At 47.8% G+C, this 24,356-nt stretch overlaps 1 protein-coding gene across 1 annotated transcript; it reads right to left on the minus strand.

The window, feature by feature from the left end:
• Window positions 1–7,165: 7,165 nt before the first annotated feature.
• LOC149325407 (uncharacterized) lies at window positions 7,166–8,402 on the minus strand. The gene has a single exon (XM_089564064.1). The coding sequence runs from the start codon at window positions 8,366–8,368 to the stop codon at window positions 7,166–7,168; it is 1,203 nt and encodes a 400-aa protein (XP_089420190.1). The 5' UTR covers window positions 8,369–8,402.
• Window positions 8,403–24,356: the final 15,954 nt, after the last annotated feature.

Here is a 24,356-nt window from a genome sequence, read left to right on the forward strand (position 1 = left end):
CTCAGAAGTCTCGTCTTCTTCTTCTTTGAAGCCGTAAACAATTACGTTCGACCTACGGCTGCGGTTTTCTAAGTCATCTATTCTGTTTTTCAGGTTTTGTGTTATACGATTCATAGATTCCAGCTGGTCTTGACAGAGAGCGATTTTGGCTTCCAGTCTCGATACTGCGTCTAGTTTAGTTTCTGCGTCAGTCAACCGTTTTTCTTTTATCTCTTTGATGTCTGCAGCTATATCTTCCAGTTGTTTTGAAAGTTGTGCATTATTGGGACCCGGATTTGTCTCAATATCACCATCCAGCACTAACAATTCTTTCAAGTACAGAGCAACTCGATAGAAGAACCAACACATCCGTGGGCACGGCAGCAGAAATAGAAAGGGATCACTAGAACGAATACATTTTGCGTAGCGTTTCCTCACCTGCGGAATGAAGAGGACCGGATGATTACGTGACCGCATCCCTGAAATGCCACCGTGCCACCGTGAACATAGACGTATCAAAATACGTATCGTTCTCAAAATCCCGTCCGTCGAAGCATAAACACGCACGTGCGATAACAGAATACTCATGCCATAACGACACATTCATGTATTCCTACTTTTCCCTCGCGATCAGAGAATGGAATCGCCTTGATCCCTCAATCATAACTGCAGCCACATTATCTCAGTTCACGTCACGGATAGAATCCTTATCAATTAACCAATAATGCAGTTTCACTGACATACTCAACCGCCTCTCAACACTTCAATAGATTGTGAACTAATCGTGAAGAAAGTCTCTTTGTTTTCTTTTTCTTTCCGCTCCTGTGTTCCCATGTGCTCTAATTGAATTCCTTATAGAAATGTTCCACCTGACTCCTAGACATGTATTTTTCTTTTTCATTGCTAATGTTTACCTTTTCTTTTACTTTGCCTGTTCCTTTCTGTTCACCTGTGTTTGATTTGTATTCACTTTTTTCGATCAGTTCAAGAGTGCACTGCTCAAATTTTTATCATGTTTGTCATTTTTGTTCGCCCACCTGCTATGGTCCCTGATGGGACTGGGAGTAATGTAAATAAATAAATAAAGAGGGGCATATCAGGCCACCTGACCGAGGCAAGCGGACAGGAAACAAACAACAAAAAAAAGACAAAAATCGAGCTGTCGTATGAAAAAATCGTGACTCAATCGAAAGAATAGTCATGACCAGAAGCCAACTGAAATCTTAACAGGGTTAAGTTCTGAAAAGGGATGAAGCTGCAGCTTAGGTCATAGCTCCACATCAACCACCACTCACACACACAGCAACGAACTTGGTTAGGAAAAAATAGACTTCAAAGAACAGCTAAGAATGAATCAGTTCCAGGAGAACAAATGCCCAAAGTGGATCAAGTAATGAATTTGGAGGCTGAACAAATGCAGAATCAATTTTTTTACGGTGGGCATCGTAGAAGAAATAAAATGGCTAAATGTTAACAAGGGTAAAAACTGTAATGAAATCAGGGCTAATACCATGAAGACTCGCGTGCTATGACGATTAAGGCTACACAGCAAAGTTTCGGCGTCTGCATCGCTCACGGAAATGCTGTACAGACCGAGGACTTGTATCGACGGGCTGACAAATAGTTACACTACAAGCTTTCGCTGAGAGGAAGTTCAAATGCGAGTGGAGCAATTCGGCTTTGATTCTATAATATTTTTTTGACTTGATTCGATTTGGTTTGGTTATTATTTTGTTTCATCGGCACATATAATGCACATCAGTTAGTTGTTACATGTGGCGGTACCGAGGTATCAGCCTTTAAAGCAGCAGGGAAAGGAATCCATCTGCAAACGGCATAAATTCGCAACAAAAGTGCGAAGCAGCGATAAGTGCAAAAAAGTATAACAATTCCTAAGACAATGATGGAATAGAGTACCTCTTCCATGCTTTGTGCAATAAGTGCGAGGTGCGTGATGATTTTCTACCCTTCTTGCCGTTTCCTTGTTCACTTTGTTTTCATTCTACATCCTGAAAATCGCGAGCATCATGCCTACGGCATTTCCGCCATCGGAAGCTTATTTTGAGCTAGCGCCAGTTTTTTTTTATGAAAGGGAAGGTTGTTCACAGGAATTATACTCTCGGCAGCTAAGTGCGATATATCTGCACTGATGAAACTGAGATTGAATGCAACTAAAAGCTGGAGAATTTTGTGTGCGGGCGCTGGTAGCTTAGATAGCTGGAAGAATGGTGTTGTCAAGTGCATGCCGGTCAACTTCACTGAGGCGAATGCATCCCCCCCCCCCCCCCGCCCGCAGGGAATGACAGCACTATTGGGCTTTTCCAGTATTGTAGATGATCCGAAAAGGATCCGACGCCTTTGCGGGGGCCTGTCGCACGACTGGCCCGGAGTCATTGCACAAGAAAAAATTTGAGGCGACATGCATTCCAAAAATTGCGAGACCATTACTCTGTAATGTAAAGTTTCAGCGCAGTTCTTGACGCCACCTGACAGCATGAGTTACGCTACTTACCCTCCTCCAGGATCTTCCCGCCGCAGCCACCTTCCACTGGAGATGGCGCTTCGCTCTGCTACTTGGAGAACTGCTTACGCTGACAAGGCCGACGACCACTACGACTGTGATGCGGAACCCAGAAACGGGCGCCCAGGAGCTGAGCTCTAAAAAATCGTTACACAGTATACGTGCAGTGACCAGGGCTCTTTTTCCACACTAATGACCTTTCAAGCAAAATTAGCTCGCTTAGCTTCGTTTTGCGGACACTGTTGAATAGGACATGCTTTCAAGACATTTCTTTCGTCAGTGCTGCTCATGGTCACGTCTGAGAGCGTGTTATGGCCCCTGGGAGCTGAGAGATGGGGATTTACGAGAAGTCGCGATAGCTCAGGGGCTTTGGGTTTCGGTCCGTGATACCAGGGTCACGGGTTCGATTGCGGCCGGGGCGACCGTATTTAGATGGAGGCGGAAGCCAAAAACGCCTGTTCTTTGTGTGACGTCAGCGCAACTTTATGAATACCCGCTGGTCTAAATTAATACGGAGCTCTCCAGTAAGGCGTCTCCTGTAACCTCATTCCTTTCAGGACGGTAAAACTCACCAATCCACAAAGCAAAAAAAGCAACTGGAGCGCAGTTAATACAGTGAATATTATTACGGCATACATATGTGAGTGCTGTGAGCAAAGGCTTCCGCGGGCATACTTTATCTCTACTCGACTAGAATTACGACGAAGCTCCTGCTTTAGGTGCGTGTCTATTGCTTGGAGCTACAGACAAGCTTTGAAAAAATGTTACTTTGCAAAACTAGGATAAAACACCTGCCTGAAAGGTATATATTTTTCGTTGTGCGCCAGATAGGTGACGAACCAAATATGCCTCTGCATTCTCCCCTTTCCTTGTTCTGAGTCCCAGCTGCAATGAGAGAAAACAGGTGTGTGAGGTTTCATATGAAATAAACGGCGGCGCAACAAGGACACTAACAAGAGAGGCGACACCACATGCGCACACTACCAACTGTTTATTGCATGGAAAGGTGGCATATTTAAACATGCAGCTCAGGCATGACACTCATCGCATTATCGCTCCGAACCCAACACGTGGAAAAAGGCGGCAACATCAGGATAACAGACAAGAAACCTTTAACCTCTGCAGAAAAAACTAAAAGATTCTGATAACAGAACTTAGAGGCGGCCATCTCGTAGCAAAAGCAGTGTCAAACAATCGTAGCAAAAGCAGAGTCAAACATGAGAAGCAAAAGCAGTCAAAACGAAATTACAATCGTAGCAAAGGCAGAGTCAAACGCATTAAGCAAAAGCAGTCAGAACCCGAAAAAACAACAAAACGGAAAAGTAAAAAACAGTAGCAAAATTAACAGCCTGCCTAGACAAACAACAGACGGCCGCTAGAAATGCAGGGCTGAAAAGATGCACAGTACAGGACGTCACAAAAAAACTCTCAAGAAAGGACACTTCATTTATACGGAGGAATACTGAAGAGTCGCTAACACAAGTGCTTCCCTTCTTATTGATCATAAAAGCCTCAAGAATTTCACGTGCCACGTGATCGCGACTCCTGCCCAGAATAATTATTCCGTTAAGCACTGGCTCACACTTGCAATCTTTACAATGTACGGGCAAATTCGACCCGCCTCCGTTTTCTAACGATTTTTCATGTTCCCGTGTCCTGTCGTTAATGCAGCGACCCGTCTGGCCTATATGTCCCCTCTCTTGTTATTGTCCGTGTTGCGCCGCCGCTCATTTCATCATGCACCAACTCGCCCATCAGGCCATTCTTCTGAGGTTTCATATGCCTGCCCACATATGCAGCAGTCTCTTGCAGTGATGAACGTAATGTAGGATGGTACCTTAGAAATAACGCTTTGCCCAACACTTTAAAAATGGACAAGTAAGTCAATTGCGTTCTACGTTTTCTTTATATCTTTGCAGGAAATGAGGTTTCCAAAAATGCCGTGTAACAGTGTTTTAAAATATGACGCATGTGATGTTGTTTTAGAAGCCGGCCAGATTATTTAGCGCTTTAACCTTCAAATAAAAATCACGAAATAATTTCAAAATTGTCATTTTTTTAATAGTGATAATTCATGTCACGTACCTTTGATTCTGAAAATATATTGTGACGCCCATGAAAGGGCAATACCCATTCTGCGTGGTCGGCGTTGCTGGATAAGCCGAAGATGAGGAGAACGAAATTGGTGGCGTCTCGTGCATGGCTTGCAAGACAGAGGAGTACAGGCTCTTCGGAACTACCAGCAGAAAGCGCTGGCCCGTAGAAGAATAGTTTTTCTTCCACAAAAGGCCATCTCGCACACAAAAGCAGCTGACGTTGGAAGGGTCTTCAGCCTCCGTAAGGAGAGACTGTAGGGTTAAGTCTTTCTGCTGTTCCGCTTTGAACGTTGCGACATCAGGAAAAACAGGCGACAATGACGCGACGCAGTGGTCCAAAGTGTCGATGTTAGACTCCGACTCAGGAAGGGGCAGCCTCGAAAGACAGTCCGCGTCAGCGTGACGGCAACCACTCTGGTAGACGACTGTATAGTCGAACTCTTGTAGCCGGAGAGCCCACCGTGCAAGGCGTCCGCACGGGTCACGAAGGTTAACGAGCCAGCAGAGGGCATGATGGTCGGTGACGATGGTGAACGGGCGTCCGTACAGATAGGAACGGAAACGCTGCGTGGCGAAGACGACGGCTAAGCATTCTTGCTCGGTGACTGTATAATTGCGCTCCGGCTTGCTGAGCGAGCGACTCGCATACGCAACAACGTGCTCTTTGTTGTCGCATCGCTGGACGAGAACAGCGCCGAGGCCAACACCGCTGGCGGCGGTGTGAATCTCTGTGGGAGCGGAGGGATCGAAGTGGCGAAGTACAGGGTGAGACGTCAAAAGGAATTTTAGTTGGCGAAAGGCGGAGTCGCACTCAGGTGTCCACTCGTAAGCCACATTTTTCTGAAGGAGATCTGTCAGAGGGTAAGCTACATCCGCAAAGCGATGAATAAAACGGCGAAAGTAAGAGCATAAGCCCAAGAAACTCCGCAGCTCTTTAACAGACTGTGGTGGCTTGAACGACTCGACAGCTGCAGTCTTGGCTGGATCAGGCCTGACGCCGTCTTTATCAACGAGGTGTCCAAGAACTAACGCTTGACGCGCACCAAAGTGGCACTTTTTAGAGTTAAGCACAAGGCCAGCTTGGCGCATACAGTCGAGGACGAGAGCTAAACGGTCGTTGTGCTCACTGAACGTCTTTCCGAAAATGACAACGTCGTCGAGGTAGCACATGCAGATTTCCCATTTCAAACCGCGGAGTATAGTGTCCATAAATCTCTCGAAGGTGGCGGGCGCATTGCAACGGCCAAATGGCATCACATTAAACTCATAAAGGCCATCAGGCGTAATAAAAGCTGTTTTTTCTTTGTCCGCGGGATGCATGGGTATTTGCCAATACCCCGACCGAAGATCAATCGAAGAGAAGTAGGATGCTGAAAAAAGACAGTCGATGGCATCGTCGATTCGAGGTAGGGGGTATACATCTTTTCTCGTGACGGCATTTAGACGACGGTAATCCACGCAAAAACGCCATGATCCATCCGTCTTCCGAACAAGAATTACTGGAGCAGCCCAGGGACTTGAGGACTCTTGTATAACGCCTTTAGTTAGCATCTCCTGCACTTGGTCATTGATAACCTTGCGTTCAGACGGTGACACTCGGTAGGGCTTTTGGCGGATCGGATGTGAGGTACCAGTGTCAACTCTGTGCAGGGTTCGAGACGAGGGGATGGAAGATGGGCCGCCGGGCTGCGAAAAGTCAAACACAGTGGAGTATCGCTTGAGGATGGTCAACAGTGCACGGCGCTCATGCGTGGAAAGCGAGTTGTCGATCATTCGGAGCAACTGCGACTCGTCGTAAAACTCTGGTGCTGCTGTGCCCAAGGCCTCGTCGGTAACCAAGGCAACGGATACCGGCATGTATTGGCTGCATGAGGCAAGCTTCAGGCCTTCAGGCAGAACTACAGATTCCGTCGAACTGTTCACTTTCCACAGTTCAGTTCTTCCGTTGATTACGGAAACCACGGCATGAGGAACCAAGATGTTCTTCTTCATGCAATTCAAGTGGTTCGGTTCCACAGCCGCATCAAACACGTCGAGAGCGGTATCGGAGCAGGAACCGGTACGCACACAGCCGAAGAAGGAGGCACGACAGTATCTCGGGCAACAGAAAACACTCTCTCTCCACTGCACGAGCCTTCTAGAAGATCAGTTGTGGAACATTTGCCGACGTTGAGCTCACCTGTGTGACAGTCGACGTTAGCGCCACACATCTGCAAAAAGTCGAGGCCAAGAATAACGTCGTGCGTCGACCGGGGTAGCACCACCATTTCCGTGCTGAAGACTTCACCACCCAAAGAAACCTTTACACTACACACTCCAACTGCTCGCAACGGTTCACCACTCACGCCACAAAACTGGACATTTTTGTCCCATCGAAACAAAACTTTTCTTCCGAGGAGGCACTTAAACGCAGCACTCATAACCGAAACAGTAGCACCGGTATCCACTAAAGCCATCACAGGTACATCATCCACTAGCACATGTACTTTGTTCTGTAACATAACGACAGGCAGGGGTATCACTTCCGGCGGCAGACTTCCAGCGACCTCACCCCCATCGGTCGCGCCGACTAGTTTTCCGGCGGAGGCGAGGAGGAGCGGCGTCGGGGTGATGGAGATCGACGTGTTCGGAAAGCTGGAGGCGGCGTCACACTTCTATCAGATGCCGGCGAATGATTCCGCACTTGTGCAGGCCATGAACTGCCGGAATCAGGCGGGCAGGACGGGTATCGAGAAGGACCGGGTTGGTAGTCCGGACGCCGAGAATAGGTCGAGGAGCTGTAACGGGACGGTTGTCGGCGGGGACAAAATCGGGAGATGTGTCCGTGTTGACCACAGCGGTAACACACCAGAGAGGGACCGGGAGCAGGCTGCGCCGGCAAGTAGCCACCATACGAAGGACTGGGCCGAAAGTTCTCGTCGTATGTGGCCGGCACATGCCGGTAAAAGCCGGACCGGTGCTCCGGGGGCAGTCGCGGTGTGTTGTTCGGCCGCAGCCCTCGGGGTACCCGGTGATCCTCAAAGTCCGCTGTGTTAACGTCCGTTGGCGGAGTAGGACGCGTGAGATGCACAGGAGGTAGCTCTGATGAATTTCGAGTGAGTTCTAGTGACCTGGTTAACTCTTCGCGAACGATCTGGCGGATTGTCGAAGCCAGATCGCATGACGATGATGTGTCTACAGCTGCCACCGTCGTCACCCCGGCCAAACGTCCAAATTTCGATGTGATGCGACGCATTTTCAACGTCTCGAACGTCCGGAAGTGCTTGATGACGTCAGACACGGACTCGAGACTTTCTTTTCCGATCAAAAAATTGTAGACGTCTTCGGCGAATCCTTTGAGCAAATGGCCAACTTTGTCTTCCTCTGTCATAGCAGGAGAGACGACCTTGCATAGCTTCACGATTTCCTCAATATACTTTGTGCATGTTTCACCGGGGAGCTGAGCCCTTTGCGCAAGTGTTTGTTCAGCCCGCTTCTTCTTCGCGACTGAATCACCGAAGCACTTCTTCAGCTCCTCTACAAAGCGGTCCCAAGTCGTGAGGGAATCCTCGTGGTTGTCAAACCACGTTAGGGCCGTGTCGGTTAGTGAAAACACGACGTTCGCAAGCCGGGCGGAGGAGTTCCACTTGTTGTAGCGACTCACCCGTAGGTAGTGTGTGAGCCATTCATCGACGTCGTCGCTAGAGGAACCCGCGAATGACCGTGGCTCCCGGTAATGCTGCCACGAACTGCTGGGCACAGACCTCGAAGCGTCGCCGTCCAGGGACATCATTGGCACAGAAGGCGGCAGACCAACAATGCGACGACTGCGGCGAATGTGAATCTGGGGATCCGTCTTCGGAGAAACCTCGATACCCGGCACCTTCCACCAAGATGTTACGCCCAGTGGTTTATTACGACCGGGACGGAGGATCGAAAAACAGCTGGGTCCGCTTGCCGAGCACGAGACGCCACCAACTTCGTTCTCCTCATCTTCGGCTTATCCAGCAACGCCGACCACGCAGAATGGGTATTGCCCTTTCATGGGCGTCACACCGTCTGCAGCACCGTTTGAGCAAGTGGGCATAGATCTGCTGGGCCCGTTTCCAAAGTCCTATCATGGGAACCGCTGGATAGTGGTTTGCGTCGATTACCTTACCCGGTATTGTGAAACGGCAGCTCTACCCTCGGCTACAGCGTATCATGTGTCCTCTTTTCTGCTCCGATTCATAGTTCTCCGTCATGGACCTCCAAAAGTTATCATCAGTGAACGTGGTCGGCAGTTCACCGCTGACGTCGTGGAGCAGCTTCTCCGTTCCTGCGCATCGCATTTTCGCCATTCCTCGCCTTACCACCCCCAGACGAATGGGCTCACTGAGCGCACGAACCGCACGCTCACTAACATGCTGTCAATGTATGTTGATTCAAGGCACAAGAACTGGGATAGCGTCCTGCCGTTCATTACGTATGCGTTCAATACCGCGCGCCATGAGACTACTGGCTACAGCCCCTTCTTTTTACTCTATGCTCGCCCCCCACGCTACACCCTGGACACCATACTACCATTTTCTGAGGAGCTTGATGAAGATCCCTCTATCGCTGAGACACTCTGTCTCGCCGAAGAAGCCCGGCGCCTTGCTCGCCTTCGTGTTCTCGCCTCCCAAGATCGGTCAAAAGCGCGCTACGATGCCCACCGCCGTCGCGTTACTTACAGCGCCGGTGATTTAGTCTTGTTGTGGCGGCCTATCAGAAAGCGAGGGTTGTCTCAGAAGCTGCTGTGCCACTACGATGGACCCTACGTCATTATTGACCAAATTAGCGAGCTCAATTACCGCATAGCTCGTCTCACGGCAAGCGGCCGTCGTTCAGCGCGAACCGAAGTCACACACATTGCCCGGCTGAAGCCCTACCATTCGCGCGGCGCTTTTTAACTCGCCCAGCGGGCTTCGGCTGCGTAGGGGGAAGTGTGACGCCCATGAAAGGGCAATACCCATTCTGCGTGGTCGGCGTTGCTGGATAAGCCGAAGATGAGGAGAACGAAGTTGGTGGCGTCTCGTGCTCGGCAAGCGGACCCAGCTGTTTTTCGATCCTCCGTCCCGGTCTTAATAAACCACTGGGCGTAACAATATTACTTGATTTTTTTGTATTTTTGTAGTGAAATGTAACAGGTTAAACAGCAAGAGCTGCTCCTAAGGGCACCTTTCCCTCAGTGCATGCCATTAATGGGCTACGACTTACTACATTAGGCCTTATTATTTCATCCGATAACTGAAACACACTCCAAAGTGCAACGTGCAAGTACAGACAAGGTTCCATCATTACAAGCTAAAGTGCACTACCTAGCATTCACCGTCGTCGCCGGCGCTCTCGTCTTCTAAAACCACGTTCAGCTCACCAACGAAACAGGGCCACTGTCATGAACGAATGGTAGATCCCCAGCACGGTCTGTAAGAATTGGTCCCAGAAGCTGCAATGTTTGATGGGAAATCACCACGACCGAAAATATTTATGTGTCGCCATTATGCAAAGACTGTTTTCAGGCTTAAAACGCGCGCTAAAGGCGCTAAAGAGGTTTTGACATCCCTCTGTTGTTGTAAATAGCAACGAACGCAAATGCCGGCTGTAACTCTACTTTGGCGGTTGGAGCAATACAGCATCGGAGCGCTGGAGTGTGAATCGTTATGGACGATATTTGTACATTCTCCAACGACGAGTACAGCTCGGTGTTGGCCGTTGAAGGGTTAGGGGGATAATGCAAAATAATGAGTTCAAAGCACAGTTCAAATCGATGATATCGTGGCAAAAGACAAGAAATTGGAAAGGAGATATTTTGAACCGCGTTTAAAGAGCCCCAAGTGCGCTTACGCAGGTCCTAGGAGACAGCTGAAATGTGTTCCAATGGCGCTGCTCTGTGTATTTTACATGTAAATACTCATGCCACCTGTTCTGGGAACGCGTGGCTGTGGCATGTTTAAACCTCCATAGTTTTTTTTCTCGTTAACTCTATGAATTCCCCTCGTATGCTTGCCGAAGCGTTGCCGCCGTTCGGCACGGCGCGCTCCGTCTCTGATCGCCTACGGTACAAATACTTCAACGGCTGCCCTCAAATTTCGCATTACCGAGTGTCGTAAACATGTAGTAAATTTATGCTCTCTTTCTTCGCTGACTACCCTCTCCTGAAAACCGCTTCACCCTGCGGGCCTTTCATCGTTTCAGCTTATTTAGATGCTTAAAAGAGAGTTGGGTCTTACGCTGCAGAAATCTGCAAAACATCCTCTACAGCTTTTAGAGCGAAAGCACTAATGTCTCCTTTCGTCTCTTCATCTCTTCCCAATGTACCTTCAGAGGTTTAGTGCCTAGCAAAAAGAAATCACATCGATAACCACGGGTCGGGGTCGAACCCCCGCGGTGGCGCGAACCGATTAGCTTTAAAGGACGCTGCGTGAGGCCACTAGATTACCGTTGAAGTTTTTTTCCATTGCATGGTAATAGTGGCGAAAAGGATCATCTGAGCATGCTTATGCCACAAAACGCCAGGCTGTGTAACACATGAGAGCCATATACCCTGTGGGGATCCATGTTGCCCCTCGCCCGCCGGATGCACCCTTCTCTCTCTCGTGGCCTACCGCGGCTCTTCCTCTGGCGGCCCCCGACTAGGCGCAGCGGCGGAGGGAGCGGAAGGGAGGCGCCCGCGACTACGCGTCGTCACGTGGGCAGCCCTCCTTGCCCACCGCTCTCGGTTTCGGCGGCCGCACGGGCCGCGCCCACGGGGCACAGTCTGATGGATGGAGAGTGGACAGCGAGCCCTGAGAGAGAGCGGACGCGACATCAGCGGCGGCCCAGGTGACCCGAACTGTTATGTGCCTGTCTCCTGTGCCGGTTGCCTGCCGCTGCTGCCTGCGCGCGACCGAGGAAAGACATTGGGAGATCCCAATTAAAGGTTCTGCCTGCGGGCTTATTCCTCGGAAGTGTGTTCTTCGCGGCCACAGGTGTGGTCGAGCTAGCGGAGTGGCGTTGGCCCTGAGTTCAGGGTCCGAACCGTGCCAGTAACCCCACAACCCGCACGTCGCCACTTTCCCAAAGCTCAAAATACTGGGAGGCGCAATCCAGACAGGGGAGGCAGCTGGGTGGCTCTTCCAGGGTAGCATATACTCCCATATACTCCCCGCACAAAGTGCACTGCCCACGGAACAAAGATTTCGTTGACCACTGTGATTCGGCGTGAGAGTCCATGATACGGCTCTTCCAGAGACTACGACTACGATGCCAAGCAGTCCATCATACGGCTACTCCAGAGATTTAATAGTGTCAGAATCATGCGCAGATCACGTACCACAACACATTTTTTCTCAACAGGCGAAAATAGATACTGTAGCGTGTGATTTCAATGTCCTAAGCGTTTGCTGTACTAAATCTCAGAACAGTGCATCCTTGCACAGAATGAAACAATCGTCAATGATCTCTGGAGCATAGCAGTGGCGGAAATTTGTGCCTATGAGCCTGCACCAAGCCATGATGACCAGATCGTTGAAGCCTCCTATGAAGACGTTATCGATGACTAAAGTAAAATCAGAGTACACTGTTCTGATGGGCGACTTTAATGCGAAGGTAGGCAAGAAGCAAGCTGTAGACCAGGCGGTAGGGGACTATGGCCTAGGTTCTTGGAATAGTAGGGGGAGAGTTATTAGCAGAGTTCGCAGATAGAAATAATTTCCGGATCACGAATACTTCCCTCCGCAAACGAGCCAACAGGAAGTGGACGTGGAAGAGCCCCAATGGTGAGAGTGAAAATGAAAAAGACTTCATACTGTGCGCTCACCCTGGCATCGTAGATCATGTGGAGATCCTCGGAACGGTCCGTTGTAGCGACCACAGAATGGTAAGATCTCGTACTGGCTTAGAGTTTAAAATGAACCGGAGGAAATTAGTGAAGCGGAAGTCTATTAACGAGTTACCATTAAGAGGGAAAATAGAGGAATTCCGAATTTTGCTGTAGAACAGATTTTTCGCTTTAACTGAAGATGACGACCGTAATTTTGAAACAGTGAACGATCGTCTCACAGATATCATTGCGGAGTGCGCCATAGAAATAGGCGATAGGATGGTTCGACACGATACCGGGAAGCTATCTCAGGAGACTAAAGATCTGATTAACAAACGGCAAAGCATGATAACGTCTAACTCCATCGACAGAATAGAACTAGTAGAGCTATCAAAGTTAAATACGCGCAAGGTAGCCGACATCAGGAAGTTTAACATGGAGAAAATCGAGCATGCTCTAAAGAGCGGAGGTAGCCTAAGAGCAGTGAAGAGAAAACTAGGCATATGTAAAAACGAGTTGTATTCGATAAGAGACTAAGAGGGCAATGTCATTAGCAGTATGGATAGACGAAGAGGTCTACACAAATCTATACAGTAGCGAATGCAATCAGAGTGTCACCGAGAGAGGCAGTAGAGCACAGCAAGGGGACACCCCGCCAGTAACGAAGGAGGAAGTAAAGAAAGCCTTAGGAGCAATGCAAAAGGGGAAAGCAGCTGGTGAGGGTCAAATAACAGCAGATTTGTTGAAGGATGGAGGAGAACATTATGTACAGCGGGAAAAATGAAGACAGGGAAAGAAACACGCAAACAAACAAACGCTTGTTTGTTTGCGTGTTTCTTCCCCTGTCTTCGTTTTTCGCGCTGTAGATAATGTTGAGCGTTCACCAACTCGCCCAGTTTTCGGTTCTGATGGAGAAGAGATTGCGCTCGAAAAACTAGCCAGCCTGTGTACCTGTGACCTCGAGCGTACCTAGACCTTGGAAAAACGCTAACGTTATCTTAATTCATAAGAAAGAAGACGTCAAGGACTTAAAAAATTACAGACCGATCAGCTTATTGTCTCTTGCTTACAAGGTATTTACTAAGGTAATCGCTAATAGGCTCAGGACGACCTTAGACATCTGTCAACCAAATCATCAGAAGGCTTTCGTAAAGGATACTCGACAATAGAACATATTCACGCAATCACTCAGGTGATAGAGAAATGCGCTGAATATAACCATCACCTATATATAGCGTTAACTGATTACAAGAAAGCATTCGACTCAGTAAAAACCTGAGCAGCCATGCAGGCATTGCGGAATCAGGGTATAGAAGATTGTTATGTGAAAATATTCGAAGTTAGCTATAACGATTGCACAGCTACCATAGTTCTCCATTAAGTCAGCAATAAAATTCCAATAAAGAAAAGAGTCCGGCAGGGAGACAAGATCTCGCCTATGCTATTCACTCCCTGTTTACAGGAGGTATTCCTGGGCCTGGGAACAGTTGGGGATAAGAGTTAATAGAGAATACCTAAGTAATCTGCTATTCGCGGATGACATTGCCTTGCTAAGTCACTCAGGACATGAACTGCAAAGCATGATCAATCAGTTAGACAGGCAGAGCAGAAGGGTGGGTCCACAAATTAACATGCAAAAAACCAAAGTAATGTTCAACAGTCTAGGAAGGGAACCGCAGTTCGCAATTGGTAGCGAAGGGCTGGAAATAATAAGGGAATATGTCTACTCAGGGGGGTAGGTAGTGAATGCTGATCCTGATCATTAGAAGCAAATAACTAGTAGAATAAGAAAGGGATGGAGCATATGGCAGGTTCTCTGAGATCGTGAATGGCAGTTTACCATTATCCCTCAAGAGAAAAGTATACAACAGCTGTATCTTACCGGTACTCACCTATGGGGCAGAAACGTGGAGGCTAACAAAGAGGGTTCAGCTTAAGTTAAGGACAACGCAGCGAGCTATGGAAATAAAAATTATAGGTGTAGCATTAAGTGATCGGAAGCGGGCGGAGTGGGTGAGAGAACAAACGCGGGTTAATGAGATCCTAGTTGAACTCAAGAGGAAGAAGTGGGCTTGCGCAGGGCATGTAATGCGAAGGTAAGATAACCGCTTGTCCTTAAGGGTAACGGAGTGAATTCCAAGAGAGGGCAAGCGTAGCAGGGGGCGGTAGAAATTTAGGTGGGTGGGTGAGATTAAGAAATTTGCGGGAATACGGGGGCCGCAACTGGCGAAGGACATGGTTAATGGAGAGACAGGGGAGAGGCCTTCGCCCTGCAGTGGGTGTCGTCAGGCTGATGATGATGATGATGATGAGTAAAAAAGTTGCTTCTTACCTGAGGCCATGCCTTCACAGGAAGCGTCGATGTGTGCACTTTAAAGCAAAGCGTTTTTGCAGCAGGTGAAGTGCACATTCGCTTAAGATATTCTGAAGTGCTGGTGTCAAGAAACTCCAGAAAAGGTTGCCAATACAAGAGTATAGGAGACAGATAGTGTGTAAGTACCCGAGCCATCTGCTTTCTGTAGAGCCTATACCGGTAAGCATGAGGAAAGCGCAAAGTGACAAAATTGAAGGTGTCCGTAACATCCTTGAGGAATCCCCATAAAGGCCGTAACGAGTGGGTAGGAAGGGAAGGAAGGGAAAACTAAGTCTAAGACGCCTGATAAGCACAGCTACAAAAAAGGGGAGGTAGGCCAATTTAAAAAAAAAAAAAAACGCGAAACATGGGGATGCACGAATAAGTTAACAAGGCCTATTTCATCACTCTAAAGAAAGAAGCTGGTTACCACGAGGCATGTGTTCTCATTCGGAGCACCATACGAAGGCAGCGAATATTCCGTGCATCACATGCATTTTCTTGCTCACACAGTGGAAAATCTGCACCACATAAGCAAGTTTTGGAAATAAAAAAATGTAGCAGATTTGAACCCGAGCAAACACTTACAGTTCCTTACTCATCCAAGCCTAGGTTTGCCGACTCATGGGTATTATCTGTGAATAACAGTAGGCTCCACTAGCCCCGCCGCGGTGGCTCAATGGTTACGGCGCTCGGCTGCTGTCCCGAAAGACGCGGGTTCGATCCCGGCCGCGGCGGCTGAATTTCAATGGAGGCGAAATTCCAGAGGCCTGTGTAGTGTGCGATGTCAGTGCACGTTAAAGAACCCCAGGTGGTCGAAATTTCCGGAGACCTTCACTACAGCGTCCCTCATAGCCTTAGATTCTTCGGGACGTTAAACCCTAATGACCAGTAGGCTCCACTAATGCATGTTTGGTGCAGAGGGACCCCTAGGTACTCAAGACTGTCGCAGTCGCAGATTATGCCCCCAAGATGACATTATAATTTTAGCTATCGCCTCCGCCGAACATGCCTTTTGTTGAACTACACCACACTATCGCGCTGTGGATTCCAGAGCGCAGTCTTTATCGACTGGAACCTATTCCGACCCGCGGAACTGTCCGCTAGCACAACGTAGCACAAATGTGCTACATTTACGTAGCACAAATGTGCGCTTTCGCACTGATTCGAATCTCGTACACATTTTCTGTGGTCTCTTTTTGGTTCAAAGATACGAAAAAAAACATTTAATGACGCATTATTTCCTACCATTCTGCCATCATGCTCATTAAATAGTAAAGGGCTGCTAAAAAGGAACACAATAGACTGAAAGAAATTTAAAGCTTCAAAAGGCCACGTTTTAAACCGGCCTTCCTAAATAAACGTATTGCTCATAATTTTAATGAATGCTTAGGAATTTGACTGCATGGATATCTAGAGAATCTTTGTGGGACTATTACAGTCATAAACAGTGTAACCCGACCGAACCGGCACAGTTTTGTTCCATGGCCCACTTGAGTCTCGCAGCTCTACGGCTGTGCTCGGTACATAGCCTTGGCTGGGCGAGTTTTTTTTTAATTTCGTGCTTTCCGCAAGAGTGTTCTGTGATGTGTCACACTTGTTGCTCTTCCGCTTCGGCGTGTTGAGCGGTCAAGCAATGTGGTTCTATTCGATGAGCGAACACGAAGTTTGCAATGTGATTGTAGGCCAGACTGAACAGAGCTTGCTCCCTCGTAAGAATGCCTTGTTCAAGTAGGTACTCACATCCGCCAAACACGATGCAAGCTGAGGTTGACAAGATTATCAATATAGTTCCTGCCTTTCATAATCTTTGCGGCAACGCGTTGGCTCAGTGGCTGTGGTCCTCGGCTGCTGACCCGAAAGACGCGGGTTCGATCCCGCCCGTGGCGGTTGAATTTCTTTGGAGGAGAAATTCTAGAGGCCCGTGTACTGTGCGATGTCAGTGCACGTTAAAGAACCCCAGGTGGTCGAAATTTCCGGAGCCCTCCACTACGGCGTCTCTCATAGCCTTAGTCGCTTTGGGACGTTAAACCCCATAAACCAAACCAAACCAAACCATAATCTTTGGTTTCCTTTATTGTTCTGTGGTGGGCACCTTTGAGATTATCAAAAATTGGCACCGGGGTGGCGTGCGTCAACCCACTCCTTTTTTTGCGTCTTTTGTGCTCTAATCGGAATTCCATGTTTTGCTTCTGTACACTCAGACCGTAGACAGAGAGACAGCACAAGTAGAACTTTAGAACAAGCAATAAAGTCATAACATTTACCGACATCTTTCCGAAACATCTCAATGTGGTGTTTTGCCCCATGTGCAGCTAACCTGCTGATAATATAATTGTGTCTGAAGAATGCATGGTACGAAAGTTCTAACACATCGCAAAAGTTAACAGCAGTGAGCCACTTTAACAGCCAAAAACATGCATTAATCTAGGACGCCAGATTGACTCAACTGTGCAGTTTAAAAAACATGTTGCATACAAAGATTCGCGCCTTTTCAAACGCTTTCTCATTCACCGAGGCTGACATCGCCATGTTTCGCTCTCCTTAGAGGCGATCAGCCGGAGTCTTCTTCAGGATGACTTCTTCTTTGGAGTCTTCTTCTGGATGACTGCCCGAGGTCTGCTTGTCTAACCGCCAAGTACCTCTAATGGGTGTGGATCAAGTACCGCCTTCTGCTGGTTTGACCGCTTGCGAGCGATACCCTTCCCCTTCCCACACAGGCATACAGGAGAGGAAGGCAGTAACTCGGTACTGAGGACAGTGACAGTGTAAAACTGCTGGGAATGAGCAGATCTTGCTCTCTAAAAAGGAAAAGAGGCAGGGTATAGATGAGGTTAAAACCGCATCTGAATAAAGCGAAGATGCGCTAAACAGTAGTCTGGTTTACTAATAGTGCGCAGTTAACTGTAACTTTTGCTGTTAGTCTATTTATATATTTAGAGCGTGTATCCCACCGTATGCCTTATGAAGATCAGTTTATAGAACTTCGAAATGGTAATTACACTAGGCGTTGTGCCACAACAAATTTTGGGTGTTTCGACGAGTTACGTGCACTGGAGGGTTTATTTTGCCTGCAACCTTCTCGAAAGCTCATTTATTTTGATATGATGTAGCCAATCTTGCTGAACCACAGAGTCGATTGTAACTACATTTTCGACATTACAAAAATACCACTATTGCTTACGGTGTGCTACACGGCCCTCATTGAATAGCTTTATTTATCTATTTATTTATTTATTTATTGTTGATACCCTCAGGGCCAAAGGCATATCAGAGGATAGTGATTACAAATTATACAAAGAAAATAAAAACAAAAATTCAACACACAAGCGTCATGTTCCTCGTTATGCGATTCAGTAAAAGAAGTTAGCATAAGTTCTATGCTTAAGGTTAGAGAACAAATGTAAGAAAGGTAAACAAAGGTAATGGAGAAAAATAAGTACATTTGTTGTGGGCCGTAGTATACAATGTTTGCTAAACTGCTAAGAAGCGCAGGTTGTCCTGCATGAAGGCTGTCGATCCGGTAAGGTGGTTCCAATGTACAGGCGTATGGGGAATGAACGACTGAGGACAAGCTTTTGTTTCGCAAGACGTTATACCGAGTTTGTGAATGCGATCTAGCCGTGGAGACGGAGATGATATTTCTTCCCCTAGATTGGGACAGTTGTAAAAAAATTTAATGGAACAAAGATAACCGTGAAAATTTTTGACGGGAGGCTAAAGGTGGAAGGTTGAGCGTATTTTTCATGGAGGTGACACTTTCAGTACGATTGAAGTTAAGTAGAATGAAACGGGCGGCGTTATTTTGTACAAGCTCGAGCGCATTAATTGAATTTGCGTAATTGGGGTCCCATATTGCTGATGCGTACTCTAGTTTACTACGGACAAGGGTACTATATAACATGAGTTTTAGGGAGGTAAGGAAATTGGAGGAATTCCGGCGTACGTAGCCTATAATGCTGTTGGCGTTGTTAATTATGACGTTAATATGTAGCGACCAATTCAGAAAGGAAGATATATGAACTCCGAGGGAGCGATATGACGTGACGGCCTCAAGTATGGTATTATTGAGATAATACGCACCGGTAGTAGATGATGTGCGGGAGACATGAAAAACTTTGCATTTAGAAGAATTAAGTTCCATTAACCATAAGTTGCACCATGCTGATATAGAAGACAGATCTGTTTGTAGAGCACACACGTCGTTAGTGCCGTTCAGCACATAAGTGTATGTTCGAGGATACGCAACTAAGTAGGTCGTTAATATCATTAAGAAATATAAGCGGGCCTAAAACTGATCCCTATGGCATTCCAGAATGGACGAGGGTGGATGGGGAGGTAGCATTTTCAGCAATTACGAGTTGAGAGCGGTTGAAAAGGAAATATTCAAGCCAGAAAGAAGCCTCGGATCAGGATTTAGTCTTGTTAGCTTACAAAGTAATAATTTATGGCATACCGTTTCGAAGGCTTTTGCGAAATCGAGAAAGACGCAGTCATATATTGAGTGCGATAAAGAATGAGATTAAGTTTATGTGTGAATGATGCTGAGTTTTTCCGCAAGACAGTCGCTTACGGATACCGTGCTGCGTGTCTGTAAAAAATGAATTAGATTCCAGAAAGTTCCCAGTACCTGTGTATAATATGTGCTCTAATGCTTTACATGGAATTATTGTGAAAGATGCCTGGCGGTAATTAAGGGGGGAATCTTGTTACTTGATTTATGGATCGGGACTACCTTCTTGAGCGCCCATTCAGCAGGCAGGGCACCAGCGTCGAGAGACTGTTGAAATATAGTACAAAACAGCAGTGAAGAGTACCATTGAGAACCCTTAAGAATTTTCGCGTTAAGACAATACTGGACTGGAGAGGGTTTAATGGATTCAATTATCGTCTCAATAGCACAAGTTTGGTTGCGAATGGGATCCATAGTTATGCAGTTATGAGTCTGCGCTTGTGGAAAATTGGCGGTAGTACAATGAACAAAGTTATCACAGAATGTAGACTTCAATGCCGTAGCATGAGGGATGACAAGGCCATTCTCGTCTAACAAGTTAATAGTAGGTAATAGTTAAAAAATGCACTACTTACTTAACCACCTAGTAGTTAGCATGTCTTAGGTGTATTCTGAGTTCTAATTTTTCAAGCGGAAGAATATTGTCACGGTATTGGTGACAAGAAATAGACGAGACAGCCAGACAGCCCCGAAATAGCTTGGACAGCTTGGCAGCAGGTCCTGAGGATGGGGAGCCGCGGACTTCAACGTCTTTTAGTTCTAGCATCACAAGTGTCACCGCCATCGATCCTTAATGCTAACTGGCATTCCTCTTTTCTTAAAAGACGCACGCATACAAGCATCCTTAAGCACCGAAGAAATAGCTCGAAGAAGAGGGGGGGGGGGGGGGGTCACAGAGAAAAACATGGCTTCATGCATAAAATATGGACGAATTCTGGATGAGGTAGTCGGCGCTGCCTCTGCTTTCGGAGCACCTCATCCAGGAGTATATCGTAGTTAGCGTCACTGACGCGCCACAAGAATGCATGGGGCCGAAATAGCGACAGATTAGCTGTTCGGACAAGCCTTCCCGTCGAACAGGGGCCAACATCCAAACCTGTTCACCGGGATTGTAGATGTGCCTGTGCCGAAGGCTGTACCGGCGCGAATCTTGATCTCGTTGCTGGACGATGTGGAGGCGTGCTAGTCGACGAGACTGCTCGGCGTCTTTGGTGAACTGCTCAGCGTCGGCCGAAAGTTGGTCATCAGTTGTGCGTAGAGAATCGTCTGACCTTCCCTGCCGTAGCGAGATGAAACCATATGAAGCGTGTCCCTCTTGGACCACCGCATTGGAGACGAATGTCAGATACGGCGGCATCATGTCCAAAGCCTTGTATTGTACATCGACAGACATCGCACGCATGTCCGCCATGGTCTTGTTGAGCCGCTCTGTCAGCCAATTTGCCTGTGAGTGGTAAGCAGCAATTTTGCGGTGCGCACTACTGCTGAGCTTAAAAAAATCGGCCATCTTCGGCGAAGCAACGCTGTTCTTCTGTCGATAATGGTGTAGGTCGGGGGCCCCTGCTCAAGTACGATTGGCTGGAAAAGAAATCTGCTACCTCGGACGCTGCACCACGAAGTAAGGCCTTGGCCTCAGCCTGTCGAGTGAAATAGCCAGTGGAAATGATGATGCACCGGTTGCCTCACGAGGACAAATGCAAAGGGCCGAGAAGATCCATGTCGACCTGTTCGAACAGAGCAAGCGGTGGTGCAGTAGGTTGGAGGACTCCCTGTGGCTTGGCGGACGGGCCTTGTGGCGCTGACATTGCCGACAGCTCTGGACATGGCGTCTAACAACAGTGGCGAGGTTAGGCCAGTAGAAAAGCTGGCGTATTTGGGCAAGCGTGTTCGAGCACCGCAAGTGGCGAGTAGTTGGTTTATCCTTGGCACGCAGAAAGGATATCCTCTCGATGAGTTTTGGGGAAGACGAGGATGTAAGCCCGAGAATTTGAACCAGGGTTCTTCTTATACAGCATGCCTCGTTTCATGTGAAATGACTACAGTTGTCGAGAGAAACATTTAGGTGTGGGGGCTGGTTGAACATCTAAATAATAGATCAGGCGTCACAACTCTGGATCTGCGCGGTGCTGGATTGAAGAATCAAAAAATGAATGGCCCCAGCGGAACTGCAGTCGTCGTCCGTGTGGGGGGTAATTAGTTCGACAGGCCCACGAGTGAGTAAGTCGGCGTATTCATGGTTATGTCCGGTTATTATAGACAATTGTGAGGTCCAACACCTGCAGGCGAAGGCTCAACCATAACAGGCGTCCAGACTGCTTCTGTTGGCCAACCAACAGAAGCAGTGGCCATTTTCACCATGGTCAGTGACCATTTTCGAAGGGCGACCATGTAGATAAGGGAAACAGCTCGCAGGGGATAAAATAATGGCGAGAGATACTTTTCCTCTAGCAGTATAATTATTCTCGGTTCGCGACCGAGTGCAGCTTGCATAAGTGATGACTCGTTCAGCGCCATATTGTTGTTGCACAAGAATCACATCGGGGCAGATGTTGCTGGTTTTGGTGTGTGTTTCAGGACAAACCTACGCATCAATATGGCCAAAAATGAGTGGCCTTTTGAGACAAAGGCGTAGCTAGGCTGAAGCCACGTCTTGCTCTTGGGTCCCGTCAAAAGCTGCGGCGTCGCGGGTGAGGCTGGTCAGGGGCTCAGCGATATCAGCGAAATTCTTGATAAAACGCCTATAATAGGTACAAAGCCCCAGAAAGCGCCGTAATGCTTTCTTGTCTCCTGGGGATGGAAAATTTTGACACCGCTGCAAGCTTATCGGCGTCCGGCCTCACACCGGCGGCAATGAGGACATGGCCGAGAGCTCCTAGTAACTGAAGTGGAAGTTTTGTGGCATCAGTGTCAGGTTAGCTGAACGCAGCGCTTCGATGACTGTCCACAAGAGCTGAAGATGTTCACTAAATGAGTCTGCAGAAACCACCGCGTCGTAAAGATTGACTAGGCAATGCCGCCACTTAGGACTGACGAAAACAGTATCATCATCACCTTAAATGTTGCAGTTACAAGCAGGTATGAAGGTCACCGTAGATGCAGGAGCCCGGATCATTAGATCAGCTCAGCTCCTATCACGTCCTCTCACATTGCACAACACGCGGACGGTTTTGTCATTTAACCTCCGTAAAAGCGGTTGCCGCGGTCGGCATTAGATATCACGACCTAGGGCTTGGGGCTGCGGTACTCCTGTGAGACAACTTACCCCGGTAGGGAAGCTGTCTGCTTTTTGTATGCAAAACAATTTGATAGCAGTCATGATTGCGGAGACACCTGGGTATAATGTAAAAAAAATACATCTCATGGCTAATACATTTTTTGGATAAAAAAACTACCCCTACGCTTTCTGTTCATGTGCGACGATGAGTGCGTGGACGGTTTTACGACGTGTTTCTGAACTGGAATAATGCGGCTATAAGATTAGTTTTATATCGTGGTTCTCCTGCAGCCTTTGTACCTTATTAAAAGGAAGTGTGATGCTACAGCGAGTGTGCGACTTAGAAGGGGCTCAGGAACGAAAATTGTCAGTCCTGTAGTGGTGACTGCTGTCCGGCGAACAGGACAACAGCGAGAATGGCTTCTAAACGAAATTCTTTATTTGGGCTGACTTGCGACCTCAAAGAACTGAATCACTCGGCGGCGGCGGACCAACAGGCGAGCCCGGCGGTCGTCGAACAGAATGCCCGCCGCTCTCAGCCATGCTTTTTTTTAAAGCTGATAGCGAACTTTTGAGATAAAGCTTGGAAAGATACTAGAACATTCTTGCACAGCGTAGAAATCGGCTTCGCCCGGATGCGATCTATAGTGATAAATCTAGGCGTGCCTCGCGACACAAACAAAGCGATAAAGCGGCGTGTCGGCAGGCTTGAAGAATGAACAAAAAAACACGACAAAGATTCGCGGCAATATTCAGAAAAGTTTGCTCAATATGAACGGGACTCGAGGAACGGTAACCAAGTTTTGAAGATGCCGCCTTCAACGGCCGACACATGTTGTCAGTCGGCGTCGATCGCTGTCAACCAAAAAATCCAAACGGGGTTTCTCACAGAAAAGCATACCCCCCCCCCTCCCCCTAAAACCCCAAACAGTACAGCTATCGGGCTCTTGGAATTTGTGAGAATCCACTAGCGGAGGAACTATCCGTTGTTTTGCAATTACAAGCATCCCTTCGACTTTGATAAATACGCGTTTGTCTTCCACAGTTACATACATGGCCCCCAGTGCACCACCAGAAACAACTGAGGGTGGTGAACACATTGCTAGTAGCCTTACCATTATTTTAAACTTCCTCCACTTGTAGGAATGAACCCTATCGTTAGATTGCTTAACCTCTCTTTGCTTTTTTTTTTCAGGCAGTTTGACATCAGTAAAGATATAGCAACCGGTTGTTTAGACACGACTCAACGCCTGCGAACAGTTTTACGATCTAGCTGTGCTTTACTGACGAGTTGAAAGAAGGCAAGGACCTGAAACAAGTGCCACGACGTACAGCTGCGCCTTGCTAACCACGGCTTCCTTCAGTTCCAGTCTTGTAATTTTAGCCCATTGTCGACTGAAATGACACAGAGGTAATTCAGTCGCGTCAACAGGCTAATGAAGGTCAGGCAGCTTTGAGCCGAGCATATGCAAAATGCCACGGCCGCATTCAGTGGCGATCTTGTCCTCACTGCAGCCGACCCCCCCCCTTTTTTTAAATATTTTCTGGGCTGTCTGCTTGAATGGCCGCGCTATCACCAGGGTGCGAAATAAGCGGCAGTACGGAATCCCACGTCAAGCCCATTTCGAGATTTTAAATTTTCTTCGGGTGCAGCTTAACTTCCGGATTATCTCTAAGTGCTCCGTCATAAAATTTCCTTCAGATGAGGCTAGTGTTGTTAGTTGTCGAGTGTTTTAGTTTGGAAACAACACTTTGGAGGGGAATTCAGCGCGACAGACAAGCTCATACAGGAAGCATCACATCAGGAGAAGCCCCGTATCATCCTAGCACGTACTTGCCTATTTCGCTGCAATGACCTAAATTGGCAAGATATTTCCAA

The sequence above is a fragment of the Amblyomma mixtum genome, chromosome 10, assembly GCF_055824585.1.
Source record: "Amblyomma mixtum isolate Tamu chromosome 10, ASM5582458v1, whole genome shotgun sequence".
In the NCBI taxonomy this organism is placed as follows: Eukaryota; Metazoa; Arthropoda; class Arachnida; order Ixodida; family Ixodidae; genus Amblyomma; species Amblyomma mixtum.